A 16,870-nucleotide genomic window follows, 5' to 3' on the forward strand; every position below is an offset into this window, starting at 1 on the left:
ATGCAAGAATCATATTATTCTTTACCATAAACATTTTAAATTTCTGATGTTTAAGAACCTTTCTTATTGCCATACTTTAAAAGAGAGAAGGGGGGATTTTTTCAGGTCACAGTTTATCTAACAAGGTATACGCCACACCGCAAAGCATTTAAACATTACTAAATTCTGGGCTCATCCTTGAAATGCTCTAAAATACATAAAATTTGGGATTGAAACAGTCCTTCACATAGATTGATTTTTACAGGACATGCTAGGGACCAAGGTTCTGTGGTATTATGTTAAGAACTCCTGGAGTCTACCTTAACTACAAAGTGAGCTTTCACCAAAAGATTTCATTTTAAAATCTCAGGCCCATTTTATAAAGCAAAGAACAACTAAGTTCCAAACAATTCACATTTATGTTAAAATGTTATCTTATTCAAAAGCTTTAATAATAATAATAAACATTTTTTAAAAACCATTCTAAAATGTCATTTAAGTGTTTGAAGATACTCCTAAGTGTGCTGCTCACAGGACTGCGAACTGCGTTCATTTCGTGTTCAAGAGGATTTTGTTTACCTGCCAACCAAATGCCTATATATCTCACCATAAAAACCCTTAAATGAGGCCAACTCTGTCAACTAATTATTAAGAATAATCTAAGTCCCCAATTCTGCATCAAAAGTATTTACAACTTATCACTCCCCAAAGGTCTCAAGAATGTGCCAGTAAAAGTGCACAATATTTTGTATAACTTTACTCACATGTACTATCAAAGCGCTAATCATCTTTCTCAACTCACAATTAGAAATACTCCAGACCATCAAAAGTAAAGAATATCATTAACTTGTAGGAAATGTCAAGGCACAGCATAAATTAATTAAAAAAAAAAAATATATATATATATATGTCCCTATAAAGCATGTTGCTGCACATATTACCATAAGCCATGTAATATTTCAAGATATTCGGGAGATAATAAAGAATATTTTACATATGTACTCAGTGAGAAAATTCTAGGCCACCAATGAAAACAAACCTGAAAACCTGTTTCAAAAGCCATATGACTTTGAATCAGCATCTTATATGTTGATGTTTGTAAGTAAGCCAAGTTTAAGAACCACTAAACGCTGATATTTCTAGAACTACTTTTAAAGGTTCACCTATAAATTTCTACTGGGCTATCGTTCTATGGCCAGATAAATGATTTGGCTATGATATGCTTATATGGATTAAAAGATGACGTCTGGCATTTTCCTGATAAAGTTTTAAAAATTGCATACACGTACATGGAGTTTATTCTTTCATTTAGAGTACTTCTTTCACTGTGCTTACTGGACTTTTTCTTTAATGACCAATAAACCACCTAAGTCTTTCTTTTTAAAACTGGTTCTAAAGCTTGTAAGCATTCCAGCAAGTTAAATAAAATTGTAAATCAATTTTTAAGAGAAGAATTAAAAATTCTTCTCATTCACTAGTTAGTGTACTATTTCTTCACAAACTGTTATACTAAGTGTTTCTTTTACTGGTGTTTCCAGAAAAAGGCCTAGGGAGTGTATCAATCACGCTGCCAAATATGGTTGTTGTTTTTTTTTTTTTTTTTTTAACTTTCTTAATGTGTTAATAGCTCATGAGCCAAGAGAATCCAGCTTTGTCAAGTACCTGACTATGCCCTGGGCCTGCATGGATACACAGGTATCCTTATATATGCACCAACCCAAAATATAAATTTATCTTTCTCGAGAGCTCACTTGAGAAGACGTTCATGTATCTGCTAAGGTCATGCCCCATTATTGCAGCACCCTGGTATTGTCTACAAGTTCTCTCTGCTGCAAACTTTTGCCAGCAAGAACTTCAGCCTTTGAATCTCAGCATTTCCACTGTAGTCATAACTCATTCAAATTCTCTTACACTTTGCATCTTATCCATATGCAATTGTGAACCTTGCCAGAAGTGGTTGGAAAAGTTTCATTCCACACTTCCACAAGTTACTAAAATAGGAACTTTGGAAGTTTGTTAGGGAAAAATAAAAAACTTTTACAATAACTCAAAGCAACTGCTACCCATTACTAATGCTAGGCCTGAATCCCAAACAGACCATTTCAACATAAAAGATGCATTTAAGAGTCTTCTGAGATCAAATAGCCGGTATTATTCCTGTTAGATATTGCAATAAGAAAGGATGTCATGTGAGAAATAAATCCAGAATCTAGAGAGGAAAGGGAAAAAAAAAATCACTGGTACTTTTTAACCTTCCATAAAGTATTCGGGTTAAACCGTTATCTCCTGCTAAATGAAAGCAGTAAGTGGTAGCAGGTTTTTTTTTTTTTTTTTAAGGGAGTGATAAATAAACATTTTATATGGAGCATACAACTTCATGTGGGTGATTAATGGTCAGACTGCAACGTACCAAAACACTATGAAAGCTCACACTTTTTTCCAAAAAAAAATAAATAAATAAATTTTTTTTTAAGCGCAAAAATCACTTTGACTTCATGCCTTTTAGTCCAAGAAAATAAATAATGTATTCAAAAGGGGCCAGATTCGGGGCCGTGGAGTAGCAATATTTTGCCCAGGGTGGTGAAGACAAGAGAGGGATGGAAAGGGAGGACCTGGGAAGGAGGGGCGGGGGCAGAGGGACCCACGGTCGCAGTAGAGTCGGAGGCGAAAAGTTGCCCCCGTCCTGCGCGCGGAGCTGCCCGAGTCGCGCGGCGGCGGCGGCGGCGGGAGGCGGCGGCGGCGGCGGCGGCGGCGGGGGGAGCCGCGTCCGGCCCGGGTTGCTGCTCGGGCTCGCGGCCCGGAGCCCAACTCCGCCCGGCGCTCCCCGGCCCGCGGCCCGCGGCCTCCGCGGCTCGCAGCCCTGCGCGGCGTGGGCTCGTGCCGGCGCCCAAACTTTCACTCGGGAAAGCGAGCGAGCGGGCGGCGGGCGGCAAGGACGCAGGCTCCACCCGGCCGGCGCCGCGGGACGCGCGTCCACGCAGCCCGCTCCGCCGAGCCCGGGGGCCGGCTCGCCGCCGCCGCCGCCGCCGCCGCCGCCCGCGTCCGAGGGGCGCTGTCCCGGCCGGGCCCGGGCGCCGGCCCGCCCGCCCGCCCGCCCGCGTCCCTCCCGCGGCCGGACCGCAAAGGCTGACAAACAATAAACAAAAGTAAGAGTTTGGGGAGGCTGCGGCGGCGCGGGCTCCGCGCGCGGGCCGTGGGCGCAGGGGCGCGAGTTCCCCGCACCGGGGGCTTCCGTGGCCCCGAGCGTGCGGGGCGCGCGGCGGGCTCGGAGGGCGGCCCCTCCCCGGAGCCCGGAGCCCGGAGCCCGGAGCCCGGAGCCGCGGAACTAGACACCGGCCTGCCGGCTGCAGAAACGCTGAGTCCAGATTTCGGCGCGTCATGGGCTGCAGCCCCGCCGAACACGTGCGGGGCGTCCGCAAACACCGCCGTTCCGCAGCCGGTCGCCCCGATATTAATTAACGCATTAATAAGAGGGCGCCATTAGCCATGTGCCCACACAAATGGCCGTGCAGGAGGAACGCACCCGCATGGAAACAAAGTTACTTTCTTGAAGCTGCATTCCCCCCGCCTCCCCCCGACACACACGAGCACACGCGCGCACACACACAGAAACACGCGCAGACACGGGCACACAGCGAGGCACATGCCCCGGGCCTGGCCGGCGCGACGGCCCCCGGCCCCCCGCGCCCGCCCGGGGCTGCGCCCGCGCCCGCGCCCGGCCCCCACCCCCGCGCCCCGCGCCCCGCGCCCCGCGCCCCGCGCCCCGCGCCCCCGCCCTGCCACACACCCGCCGCATGCACACAGCTGCTTACCTGGGTGAGACAGAGCGGAGAATACATAACTGCCGGGCGGCGGGGTGTGCGTGCGCGTCTGGGTGTGCGGGTTGGAGGTGTGCGTGAGTGCGGGTGAGAGAGGAGACAGAGGGAGAGAGGGAGAGAGAGAGAGGGGGGAGAAAAAAAATCAAGCCTGCTTCTTGCGTTCACATTTCCAACTCGGCTCAACTGCAGCCAGCCAGCCAGCGCGATTGCCGCTCCATGAGCTGAACTTTAACCCCGCCTAGAGTTTCCCTGCGCTCCACTATACATGTCTACTGTACGCGGGCGTTAAAGGCATAGCGCACCCTTTCCCGCGCCCGCGCCCGCGCCCGCCCGCCCGGCCGGGTGCCCGCGAGCTGCCCGCGCGCCCGCCTCCGCCTCCGCCTCCGCCTCCGCCTCCGCCACCGCTCTGCACCGCACCGCACAGCCGCCGCCCGCTCGCGCCGCCGCCGGGGGGGGGGGGGGGGGGTGCGTGGGGGAGGGGGCGGCTGCGGCGCCGCGCGGCCAGCCGGGTCCCGAGCCTCCGCGGCCGCTCGCGCTCGCTCGCTCGCTCGCTCCCTCTCTCGCTCCCTCGCTCGCAGGCTCTCTCGCTCCCTCGGCCCCCCCCGCCCCCGCTTCCCCGCTCAGCGCATTACTGGGTAACGCAGTGAGGAGCAGTTACAGTCTGTACTCCCGGGCAGCTATAGGCTGCCACAGGATGTGCTTAAGCAAACAAAACTACTTTTCCTCATCCCCATCCCCCCAGCCCCGCCGCAGACCTTCGCGGACCTCGGTGGAGGACTTGGGCAACTTTGCCAGGTTGCCCTGCGCTCCCGGCTCGCTGTGTGCGCACGTAGAAAACCGAGGAGCAGGCCGGGGGGGTGCGGGGTGGGGGGAGAGGGGGGGCAAATTTGCATGTATGCAAATTTTTTTAAAAAATCAGACCTCCTAGGTAACTTTTCCGCCCCCCCCCCCTCTGAAATGCGGTACGGCTCAAAGCATTGTGATCTCTCCAGCGAAGCTTTCTGTGGGAATAGATCGTCGGTAGAGGTAATTATGCACAAAATCCTGCAAACTTTGTGCAGCTTCAGTCCTATGGCATTCAGAAGCGGGGGTGGTGGGGAATAATTTCACACAGAAGAGTCACCGGATTTGGGGGGGGGGTAAAAGAAGGGGGGGGTGTCTGGAGAAAAGGAGGCGGAGATTAATGAGCGTTCTCCCTCCCAGGACTGTGAAACTAGTGGGTCTGAACACAGACGCCATAGAAAAAGTTCTATCACGTTCAGAAACAACAGTGGTTTAGCTGTGACATCTTTTTCTTTTTAGGAGGGAAAAAAAAAAATGTGAAAGGGATGTCCCCTAAGGGAAGGGAGATATTCTGGTCCACAGACGCGTGCCCAGAACTGGACACAGGCTATCATTACCGTCCCCGTTCCTGGGACACCTCTGGAAGGGTGCCTTTTAAGAATCCCCTCTTTTTTCCTCCCCCAGGTAATCATTCTTAAAATGGAAAAGAGCTTCCTGCAATTATTTTAGGTTTGCTAAAGTATTGTTTTGGCATAAAAGGGGGGTGGTTTTTAGGGTTTGGCAAGTTGCCAATAAGCCTGCTTTTCCAGTTTTTTTAACCTCATATTTTCTCTCCAGGCTTTCCTCTCTGATGGAACAACAACAACAACAACAACAAAACCCTTCTTTTTCCCCGGACCCCTATCCCAACTCCTCATCCCCCATCTTCCTAACTGTAGTTTGCAAGCCTGCTGCATTTGCGAACCCTTCTCAAAATTCCAAGAGGAAAGACCAGGGTGAAAGACACTGGCACACAGACTGGGAAATCTGCACCTTGGCAGAGGTTACAGAGCCAGAGAGCCTCTGAAAAGAGGAAACTCCTGTAGGAATGCCCACTCTGCAGGTGAGTGAGAGGTGACGTGCTAAGGCCACTCTCATTCAGACTGCGTTCCCCTCTGCACCCTCCACCCTTTTTTTTTTTCCCTTTAAGTAAGGGGCAAGAAATCTGTTACTGGAAAAAGCAAAATATAATCCTCTGAAATATTCTGCATGTGTCTAAAGTCATTCTATGCTCGTTCTCCAGTTGCTTTGTGGCTAAAATAATTTCTGAATGCTCAAGACCATCTTCACAAACCCCCCTCCTAAACATCCTTGGAAACGTCTCAAATTATTTATTAAGGGGTGAGGGGAGATAATGGCTTAAATCTTTAATGAGAGAGTCCCATTTTCCCCCAACTAAATAACTGCTTCTCCTTGGTTCCTTTTGGATTTCAGCAGAAGAGAAATGTCCTAAAAGCTAAGCTGAGTTACAGAGACACCCTCCCTGGCCACGGAAACCTTTGCTGGGATCTATAACTTCAACTCGCTCCAAGTTTCCTCGATAGAAGTTTCTGGCTGACAGTCCCAACATGTAACTGAGGCACAGTGAGAAGTTATTGTTCCGTGTGTACTCTTGGGAAGCTCTCTTCCAGAGCAGATTAAAATCTTTCTTTTGCTGTATTAAAAGATAGAGTTCACATCTGCCTCTTTCCAAAACAAGAAAGATTCTTACTTTTAACCGAATCTTAAGAAAAAGAAAAGGGTTTTTTTTTTTTTTTCAGGGATTGGCACACCGCCCTGGTTTTTAAAAAATAGGGAAAAGTAATTTAATGCTGATATTTCTAGTTTAAAAACTTCTTTTGTTGCAGCAGTGAACGTGCCCGCGATTTCCAGCTCTCTGCGGTTAGCAATATTATCTTAAGTAACTTTTGGCGCCCTTCGTAAGACTTTTGGATATGGGACGATTGTTTGCGCCCTCTAGGCAAGGGCTGGATCCAAGTTCAGCACCAAAGCCCTGCACATCCGCTCCTGCTTTCTCTCCTATCTCCGCCAGCTCCCGCTCCCTCCCCCGCGGGATGGGGGGGGGGGAAGGAGGGGGAGAGGCGGGGGGAACTCTACAAAGCACCGTTCCAACTACAGCCTTTGGAAACAAGACTGAGAAAAATACAGTAGAAGAGTTACAGTTACAGAAAGGCTTCTGGTAACTTTCTCTCCAACAGGCATAAATTTAAACACACACACAAAGAAACAGATGTTCCGCAAAGGGCAGTCTGGGGGTAGAAAACATTTCCAACTCTCCCCTCTTCCCAAGTTGCAAAAGTAAATCCTTGTCCAGAGTTCACAAAGATACTAAAGACACTTGAGAGAGAGCTCGGATGGAAGGAGGGGAGAAGGAAGAAAGGATAGTAAGGGAGAACAGTTGTAGGAAACAGGTGAAGTACAAAACCTAGTTTCCTGCAATCACATAAATGAACCATTGTTAGGAAGGATAAACCCCTTATTGGAAATAACCGCTCCAATCATTTATTTTGCAAGTGCTAGGAGGCTGCCTTGAAATGGGATTGTCTTTGCGCAAAGGAGGCTCCTGTCATGCTCTCTGCTATCCATATTCTTCCTGGCACAGAGCCCAGCCTTGCATTTACTGTGTTTTATTTGCAGAAATGTTACCTTGCCAGCTTTAGTGAAATCCTCTTAGATATATAAATTACGTCAATAAGGTTTCACTTATATGTACAGCTCAAATACCTCTCATTTCGGGAGGTTACTTGGTAGGAAGATCTTATTAATATGATTTAGATTTTAATGCCCAAAGCAGTGAAGATAAAATTGGGGTTCATAAGTGACAATGCCATTAACTCTGTAGTTGTTACCAAGACTAACTTTATCACTAGCATTTTCCAATATTTTTCTCTAGTTTTTTTGACCTGCTGGTCACTTGTGTGCAGATCTTTCTTAGATGCATATAATACTAAATTGAATAATGTCACTGAACTGAGAATCCAAGTGGATTTTAACGTCAAATTTCCAAACCAGATTTGATTAGAAGGCCTAAAGCCTTGGGAAATAGCTCGATGGGAATTTAATCCAAAGATGGGAAAGAGCCCATACTTATTTTCCATTCGCTTCCCAACAGAATTAGGTGCTCAGAGGGAAGGAAGAGATGGATGTACTTTGGTCAGAGGCTGCCAGTTACTGTCTCCAAGACAAGCTACTGCAGTTGGCTTCCACTGGATTGGTATCAAAGACTTGTCCAAGAGGCCATACTCCAGCTAAGAGTTAGCAAGTCAACAATCTTCCACACACACACACACACACACACACACACCCTCCACAGGGGTTGTTGTGGTAACAAGAACAAATGTGAACTTGGCCAGCCTTAATATCCTATTTGGTACCGACCATATATTTAAACAGCAGAATTCAAGAAGAGTGGAGAAAAAAAAACGCTTTCTCCCCTTCCTCCTTTCAAATGTATAAAACAGCTGTCAATCCACCTGTGAAACATTCTATCTCCCCTAAAACTACTGTTTAGAGTTCAGGAAGAGAGGCTTGCCTATTCCTGCAAAGTACTTGAAAAGTCAAAGCTTCTAAGATAACCAGGGAAGTTTGTAATGCTGCCTATCCAATATGTGACTTTCCAAAGCTCAGTACCGTCCTGGATAGTTCAGGCAAGTTTTTAAGCCACGCATTTTTAAAAGTTGAACCTCCCCTTGCACAACAGTTAAAAGCTTCCCCGAATTCAAAAATAATAATTAATGCAAAGTTAATATTTCCCTAGAAGAGTTTTTCTAACTTTCTCCGAAAGGCAATTAGGAAAGCATTACAATTCATGCAAAAATTCCCCCAATCAGTTTTTTTTTTTTTTCTTAAACTCAAAAACTCTTTCCTATTGTGCTTGCTAAATCCGGAAGAGCTTGTAGCTTTGACAGCTTGAACCACATCATCCCCTTCAGAGCCGCAGAGAACTTTAGATCTTTTCTGCCCCGCCCCCTCTGGCTACTGAGAACCATTGTACACCCAGGCTTCCTCACGATTGGATAAAGCTTTTGTCAATCTCCCATGTTGTCCCATTGATTAGAGGATCGAATCGTCAATTATTCTCCGGGTCCAGACATTTCTTTTCGAGTTAGGTTGACTGCTGAGGCCAGACGTCTTTTTACAGAACAGAGCACGTACAGGATTTTTTTCCCCCTTTCTGGAACCGAGCAAGCGCTAGGAGGAAAAAAATCTGTCAAGCTCAGCAATTTTTTTCAAATCTCGGGGAGGAAAAAAAAAAAAAAAGGAAACCCGGTCTCTGATGCACATAGAAAAAAAAAAAAAGCCATCCACAAAGCTACGTCTTTAAAACAGAACCATCACAATAAACATTCACCCAGCAATCACTTAAATGCATATGCAAGCCAGAGAAATTTTAAAGTCTTAGCCATTAAACAAAATCATTCTACCATTATTGTTGTTTATAAAACACACATCGTATAAACGCAAAATAGAAAGTTTAAGATGTACCACGTACCATTGCAATGTAAAAAGAGTACGTGAGAAACTTTAAAATGTTCAGACGAATGGCTTCATTTGTTGTCTCCCTTTTTTGCATTAAAAAAAAAAATCTAAATAAACTTGGAACCGTTGAAAACCCGGAAGAGATTTTTTTTTAAAGCTGTTGGCCAATTGCAGGCTTCTTGGAGATTTTTTTTTTTTTAACTCCAAATCAGAAGGCTTTTGCAATTGCAATGCGCGCTCTCTGCCTCTCTCACTGTCACTCTCTCTCTCTCTCTCTCTCTCTCTCTCTCTCTCCTCTTTTGATAGCAATCCAACCCGGGCTGGCTGGTTCTCAGATTCTCTCTGGTTTTGCCTTGTGTGCTTTGGATTGTACGAGACTTTGCAGAAGTTGCAATCGATTCGCAGTCCCTCTCTCCTCTCCCTACCCCCTTGTTTATTTCCGCAATCGCTGCAATTTGCATAGTAACCACGCACTAGGCGCCGGCGGCAGCCTGCGGAGGGGGCGGGGAGGGGGCAGGGACCAGGCCTTGCCCCCTTCTCCCCTCCTCCCGTCTCCCTGCCCGCCAGTCTCCTCCTCCCCCACGGTGCGTGGCCAATAGGAGCCCCGGCATTCAGCGCAGGCTCCGGTCTGCACACCGTTCGGAAGAAAAGCTCCAGTGTTACTAGGCCCGGCTCGCAGGATCGTGTTTTTGGCGCGGTGGAAGTTCCCCTGCTTGCGGACCTCGCAGCCGGTACTAGGACTATGTGAGGATGCAGGACCTTGGCCTGCGGTTGTGCGGGTTTTGTACGTTTTAATCAAGTCTGCACAGCTGCTCTCTCGGTTTCTTTTTCCATAGCCTCTCGTGAGTTATTAGGCTAGTTCATGATGGTTAGTGAGAGATTTAACCTTTATTTTCACTGGTGTAGACCAAGAGTTAAAGATCCTCTTTGGTGCATTAAATCACGAGAGTGCAAAATGTCACAGAGAACTTGCAGTGAAATAAAGCTTCTACTTTAGATTCCGAAAGGAAAAGCCTGGCCGGTTCTGCTCTCTGCAGATGACTGAACATAAAATTGTTAGGTGGGCTCCCTCAAAAATAAAGTTGTCCCTTTAAAGGGGGGAGATGCCAGTGGAATTCTAGCTTAATTGCCAAGCATCTATTGTGTCAATATCCTTACAAAACCGGGATTCCACAAAGTTTGACGCCCTCCCCCCCCCACCCCCCCCACCCCCATCCCATCGCCCCAAGAGAAGGGCTGGGTTTGCACGATTGAAATGGGGAGGGGGAGGCTGTTAATGTAGTTATTGGAACATTAAGTGCTTCACCTAACTGATTCATCTTATTTCATTAACCCAGGCTCTTTAATACCATCTCAATGTCAACCTTTTAAGTGTTTGTTTTAAACAACAGACTAGCCCTTGGTGCAGTGGTGGTGCGGGGAAGGCGACTCTAAAGGAAGGGAGTGTCCCTTTAAATGGAAAGCATCACAACCAGGGCTATTGCGTTTGTTTGCTTTGCGTCAGTTAAGTAGCTTTGGATGTTTTTTGCTGAATAACTGAGTTACAGGAAAATGTGTGCTTAGCTCACTTGATAAAAATTATCCAATAAGAAGTCGAGAGGAATTGGAAGCAACCTGGCAGTTGTCTGATTTTCTTAAACTGTCCTTGGTGAAGGCACCTATTAATTAATAACAAGACCTCGCACAGTTAAATTAGAGGTTAGAGAAACCTCCTATTTTGTTTTGAACCACATTTTTGGCTTTAGGCTTGCACTATACAACAAGCTAACCGATGCAACATTACTGAAAGGTATGGTACTGTGGCCACCGGTTGTTTTAGACAAGCTTTGCTGTTCTGGTCTGCCTCTTGTAGATTCAGATACTGTCTTGCTCTAGAAAGTCTGTGGCATTTAATCCTGGCCCCTTCTACTGAGCATCCATTTCAACTTGGCATAGGACTTTCACTCTAGAAATACAGTTAATGGGATTTAATGGCTTAAGTAAAAAGAAAAAAAATTTTTTTTAAGTAACCCAAAAAACTTCTAGGCCTTGTTCAGCTGGTGCTAGGCTGTGTGACCTTGAGATAGTTACATAACACCCCTAAAATAGGACATCGACCTATTGTGAGAATGGAGGATCTTGTCAAGAGGTAAGAGCCTTTCGAATGCACAAGAAGGATCAACTTGGGGATCCCTGGGTGGCGCAGTGGTTTGGCGCCTGCCTTTGGCCCAGGGCGCGATCCTGGAGACCCGGGATCGAATCCCACATCAGGCTCCCAGTGCATGGAGCCTGCTTCTCCCTCTGCCTGTGTCTCTGCGCCTCTCTCTCTCTCTCTCTCTCTCTCTGTGACTATCATAAATAAATAAAAATTTAAAAAAAAATTTAAAAAAAAAAGAAGTATCAACTTGTACTGCATTGCTCTGTAGATGCTACGTCTGAATAATCACCAATGCTAAGCAAGTCAGGCCTTGTTAGTAGGTGGTAACAGTGAGTTTTGTTTGCGTGTCTGTAGTTCATTAACTTAGTTCAATATGGTAGTTTAGCACCATTTCCAAAGTGACATTTTATATCTGCATCTAGTCAACAACAGCATAGTATAGGCTTTGTAGTCCAATTTAGGTATTAATGTTGGTCCTGCTATATGACTCCAGACAAATTATTTAACCTCTGTAAGATTTAGATTCCTCATATGGAATATAGGAGATATTTAGAGAACATGTAATTTACCTAGAACATTATGTGTGCTCAACATATTGTCGCTATAGTAATACCACTGTTACTGCTTAATGTGTACCATATTCCAGGTACTTTGAATGTGTTAAGAGCTGGAGACACAGAGAAGAAGACACTGTCCCTGGCTTCAAGAAGCTTTTAGTCCCATGGAATATATAAAGCCCCCCCAAATAAACAATAATGTAATGTGATAAGTGCTGAGTTCAACTTGGATATATATATGTAAAGGGCAATAGAACTACAGATGATAGAATAACTGATTTTGCCTGGGTATATACATAGGGAGAGTCATACATAGAAGGTTAAAAAAGAGGAAATGACATTGTGTTCGGCCAGAAGTATGCATTTGTCAGGTGGACAAAGGAGAGGCAGGGCATTCATGTCCAGGAAAGCACAGTGATGTCAGTGTATGCCCTGGGCCAGAGGATGGAGATGTATGCAACTGTGGCAACTTGCTCTAGCTAGAATTAGCTTGTATCATAGTAGCTAGAGAGATGAAGTTAGAAAGTCAGGCTGAGGCAAGACAGTAGAGAGCCTTGTGAGAGGTTTAAACTTTCACTGGAGGGAAGGGGAGACATCAAAGGGATTTAACCAAAAGATACACAAAGTAACTTTGCAGATTAGAAAGATCATCCCAGCAAAGGAGGCAAGGAGACCAATTAGAGGTGAGAGAAGATGAAATCTGGAACTATGCACAGCAAGAATGAATGAGCAAGAGAAAGAGAGGGAAGCAAGAGCAGAGGGTGGATGAAAGGAGAAAAAGGAAGAGAGACCCACCATTAATATTAGTTTTTAGGGACTTTGATCAACAGGGACAATTTAGGAATACAGTTTTTCCAGACTCTCCCAACTCCAAATACCCACAAGATATATATAATAAGACCTATTAGTGAAAGAAGCTCTCTTTACTCCACTTCTATATCCTTAAGCCTACCAATATTAAATAATTTTAAAATAATAGTCATAACAGGAACAATAGCACACATGGATTAAGTGTTTATATTGGCTATTCTCACCCTACGAATTTGCATTCCAGTGACATCAGTCCCACCATGCCACCAAAAAAATCAGCTGCACATCCAATAGTGTGACTTTGGGTTGCCAACCCCATTAAGAGCCTCATATTTCCACGTAGTCTGGCTTTATGCCTTGAAAATAGTAGGTTCTTCCAGGAATTCTGCTTTGTTGACCCAAATAAAAACTTAATCCTCTTGCAGGGCATTGATATGGAGACTACAACATCAGACTTACAGATTTAGCAACGTGATTCAAAATTGCAGTGTTTTTCTAATACTATAGTTTTAAATTTGTGAACTAAATTGAATGTTGACTACAGGGATACATTTCACATTTTCTTGATTTGACTGGGTAAATCCTAGATCATCCAAAGCACTTTTTAGGCTAAGTAATCAACACTGGCATTTAGAGGACCAACGTGACAATATAAATGATAAATACTAGAAGCAAATGTAAATCTAGGAATTTATGAGACTCCCTAATCAGGAAGTTTTGGCAGACTGTTGTCCCCTAAACTGGTCTCTCTCTATTCTTGGTTGCATAAATGAACAGTCTAGGGCCTCTATCTCCTAACCATCCTTGCAGACAGGCATGACACATTATTAAGATCACAATAGAATGGAGAAGAATTTTTGAGTCAACCTTCCATGTCACTAGCTTAAAATAAATTTGTCCTAAAATTGTGGCCTTCCCAAAGGCTGCAACAAAGTCATGTTAGAGGCTCAACTTCAATTACAGAGACCAGGGACAATGACATGGGAGACAAGGGAGCAGCAAGATAGAGGGAACCTGGGTCCCTAAGTGACCCTATGGAACAGAGCGCTTGTCTAGCCTAGGTCATATTTAAGCCACTATATTTTTAGATCTCTGATTTGGCAGCCCAGCCTTGACTATCACCATCATCATCATCATCATCAAGATAATAAAACAATTTCATGGTACCTTTGGATTGTTTCCTCTCAAGAAGCTTATGGCTTTTCCCAATTTAATACAAATTACATTTGGAATTTTCTTTTTTAATTTTTTAAAATTTGATTTATTTAAACTAAAAAAAAAAAAAGTTCATCCATTTTTCCTATTGATTTTGTTATCAGCCTCCTTTTCCAGACTTTCCTCCTGCCTAATCTCTCTCTATTGTGCCTCACCCCAGACGCATTAAATGAGTCACTTTTCTACTTTCACCACTTTATGAACACAGCATGCACGTCTATTTCTCTCTTTATTGGTTTGTGTGATTTTTTTCTGCCCAGAAGTCTCTAATGTTTTCTCCCTGTTCCATTCTCTTTTTTTTTTTCCCCATGAACCAGTCAGTTTAATGCTACTTCCCACCTCCCCTGCGCAGAATTGGCAATCCCTCCTGGGTGTTCTCTGACATCTTATACTCATCTCTAGGACAGTTATCTTCACATCATGTGCCAGTTATTTATTTGTGTGTTTGCCTGCTAGACTATGAGCTCCTTGAAAGTGCAATGCCTTTATTCATCCTTGTGGCCTTACAAGCCAATAGATGTTTGGTAAATTAATGTGTGAATGGGGAGATGAACAAATGCTTTTCCTACCTTGAACTTTGATGTAATACAAGCTCAGGACTGTGGCTGATTCAAGGCATGGCATTATCACTAAAGGGAAATTTTAAGTATAAATAGTAGGGCATTGAGTTGGCTTTTTACAGAACTTCCACACATGTTGTCATTGTTAACCCTCCTTCTGGATAGGTGAGTCAGGCACTGTCTTTCTCACCACACAAATGAGGAAACTAAGGCTCAAGAAACTATAGGGAGTCACTCAACATTATTCACTTAGTGAGTGGTTGAATAGAATTCAACTCATTTATTTTTTTAAAAAAGATTTTATTTATTTATTCATAAGAGACACACAGAGAGAGGCAGAGACACAGGTAGAGGTTGCCGGACACAGGCTCCATGCAGGGAACCAGACATGAGACTGGATCCCAGGCCTCCAGGATCACACCCTGGGCTGAAGGCGGCGCTAAACCTCTGAGCCACCTGAGCTGCCCGAATTCAACTCATTTAATATTCCTCCCCAAAGCTCTGGCTATGATGTTTGACTTGGGAAAGAGTTGAGGCTTCAAATTTTTTTAAGTACCATTTTAATGTTTGGCTGGCTCTAACCATGATCAAAGGTAAATAAATGGACCCATTTCTTTTTAACAGCTTTATTGAGGTATAGTTGATATACAAAAAACTGCACATATTTAATATATACATTTTAATAAGTTTGGGCATACACAAACACCCATGGTACCATAACCACAATCAAGACAATAGACATTTCCAACGCCTCCCAGAGTTTCCTTGGCCCCTCACTCTCATTATAGGGTAAAAACTACTCTCTTTGGGGGTAAGTCTACCCTCTTAACACTGTACTGTTAACTACCAGCACTATGGTCTTATAGCAAATCTCTAGAACTTATTCATCTGGCCTAGCTGAAACTTTACACCCATTGAAGACAGCTCCCTGTTTCCTGCACCCCACAGATCCATCCTTCTTATCTTGGACACACACCACAATAAATTGCAGAGGTTCTTGAAGAACCACAAATGTCATGCAACTGAGCTGCTAGGATAATCAGAGAGAGGAAGACTGGGTCTTGACTAAGGCCATGGGTGTGAAGCATGAGCTTCTAGTTTACAGAAGGAAAGCTAAAAGGGAGCTCAGAAGTTTCCAGTCACCACATGGTACAGATGACAAAACCGAAACTTACAGAGTGAAGTAGCTAGCTCATGGCTACACAGCTGGTAAAGAACTAATTCCTAGTCCAGTGCCAGTTTCATTACATCATGTAGAGGATATTTTGCAGGAACGGGAAAGGAGTGAATAATTATCTCTGGTATCGCAGCTGAAAAGAGGCCTGGGCAAGTGAAGAAATAGTGAATCAGATAGGAGAAAGAAAACGGTTAATTATCTAAACCAAAGGGATGTCTATAAAATCTAGGCTGGTACCTGAAAGATTTACCAAAACATGTTCAGACAGTCAAAAGATAATTTTCAGGAAAAATAAGGGAGGGTGGAGATGAGAGCAACAGTCTAGGACTCTACCTTGGTGGTAAGAGCTATATGAGCTGAACTGGTTCTCTATTCTCTGCTCTTTGTGGCTTTGGGCAGTTCAAAATATCTCCCTCTGACTTCCTTCTCAGTAAAATGTAAATATTATCAGCCCCACTTCTCAGGATTTTGATAGAATTCAATGAAATCATGAATGTGAAACTGTTATAAATTTAGGTTTCTCTTCCGTGAAGGCCTATACCACCAACAATTGTTTATAATACAGCACAGAATAAAGAATATAGATAGTTTTATTTATCCAAAAGGTTTTACAATAACAATTGTGTGTATGTGTTTATCTATACCGATTTATATCCATATCTATAATGTGCATATATATATATGCGCATATACAAAATCTCCTTTCCAAAACCTCCTTGAATAGAGGTAGGATAAGTATGATTAACTAACTAACTAACTATGTATTTAAGAGAGACAGAGAAAAACACGATTAAGATAGAAATAAGGTGAGGAGCACCTGGGTGGCTCAGTTGGTTGAACATCTGCCTTAGGCTCAGGTCATGATCCCAGGTCCTGGGATCAAGCAGTGCATGGGGCTTCCAGCTCAGTAGAGAGCCTGCTTCTCCCACGTCCGCTCCCCCTGCTTATACTCTCTCTGTGTGTCAAATAAATAAAATCTTAAAAAAAAAAAAAAGGTGAAATCAAGGCCACGATTTGTATCCAAAATACATGAAATGGGGATGCCTGGGTGGCTCAGTGGTTGAGCGCCTGCCTTTGGCTCAGGACATGATCCCGGAGTCCCGGGATGAGCCCCACATTGGGCTTCCTGCATGGAACCTGCTTCTCCCTCTGCCTGTGTCTCTGCCTCTCTCTCTCTGTGTGTGTGTCTCCTAAATAAATAAATAAAATATTTTAAAAAATACATGCATTGAAATTCTATGTACTTTTTAAGGGTTGATTTGCAATTTGACTTTGAATTTCCTAATAATTTTAAAAAGAAAAGGTAAAAACTTATG

The 16,870-nt window shown here is 44.4% G+C and overlaps 1 protein-coding gene and 1 long non-coding RNA gene across 15 annotated transcripts in view; one reads left to right on the forward strand and one right to left on the reverse strand.

Annotated features, from left to right (window-relative positions):
- NFIA (nuclear factor I A) overlaps nucleotides 1–16,870 on the reverse strand; it is a 576,588-nt gene that overhangs the window by 364,971 nt on the left and 194,747 nt on the right. For 3 of the 12 annotated variants that reach the window (XM_026006973.2, XM_026006974.2, XM_026006972.2), the window contains exon 1: nucleotides 9,112–9,533. The exons of 3 other annotated variants lie outside the window; for them this stretch is intronic. In XM_026006973.2, the coding sequence (XP_025862758.1) occupies nucleotides 9,112–9,192 (81 nt within the window). In that variant the 5' untranslated portion in view covers nucleotides 9,193–9,533. Of the gene's footprint in view, nucleotides 1–3,791; nucleotides 4,152–4,429; nucleotides 4,489–4,552; nucleotides 4,826–9,111; nucleotides 9,534–16,870 lie in introns of those variants that run through there. 6 more of the 12 variants (XM_072730773.1, XM_072730772.1, XM_072730769.1 and 3 more) reach the window with 5 other exon arrangements.
- Nucleotides 4,690–5,827, forward strand: LOC140594751 (uncharacterized). Of its 3 annotated transcripts, XR_011995979.1 has the most exons (3): nucleotides 4,787–4,823; nucleotides 5,100–5,264; nucleotides 5,418–5,827. It is a non-coding gene; the product is annotated as an uncharacterized lncRNA (long non-coding RNA). The 3 variants fall into 3 exon arrangements; XR_011995977.1 differs by lacking the exon at nucleotides 5,100–5,264 and having other exon boundaries at nucleotides 4,690–4,823; XR_011995978.1 differs by lacking the exon at nucleotides 4,787–4,823 and having other exon boundaries at nucleotides 4,982–5,264.

Source organism: Vulpes vulpes, chromosome 12, assembly GCF_048418805.1.
Source record: "Vulpes vulpes isolate BD-2025 chromosome 12, VulVul3, whole genome shotgun sequence".
In the NCBI taxonomy this organism is placed as follows: Eukaryota; Metazoa; Chordata; class Mammalia; order Carnivora; family Canidae; genus Vulpes; species Vulpes vulpes.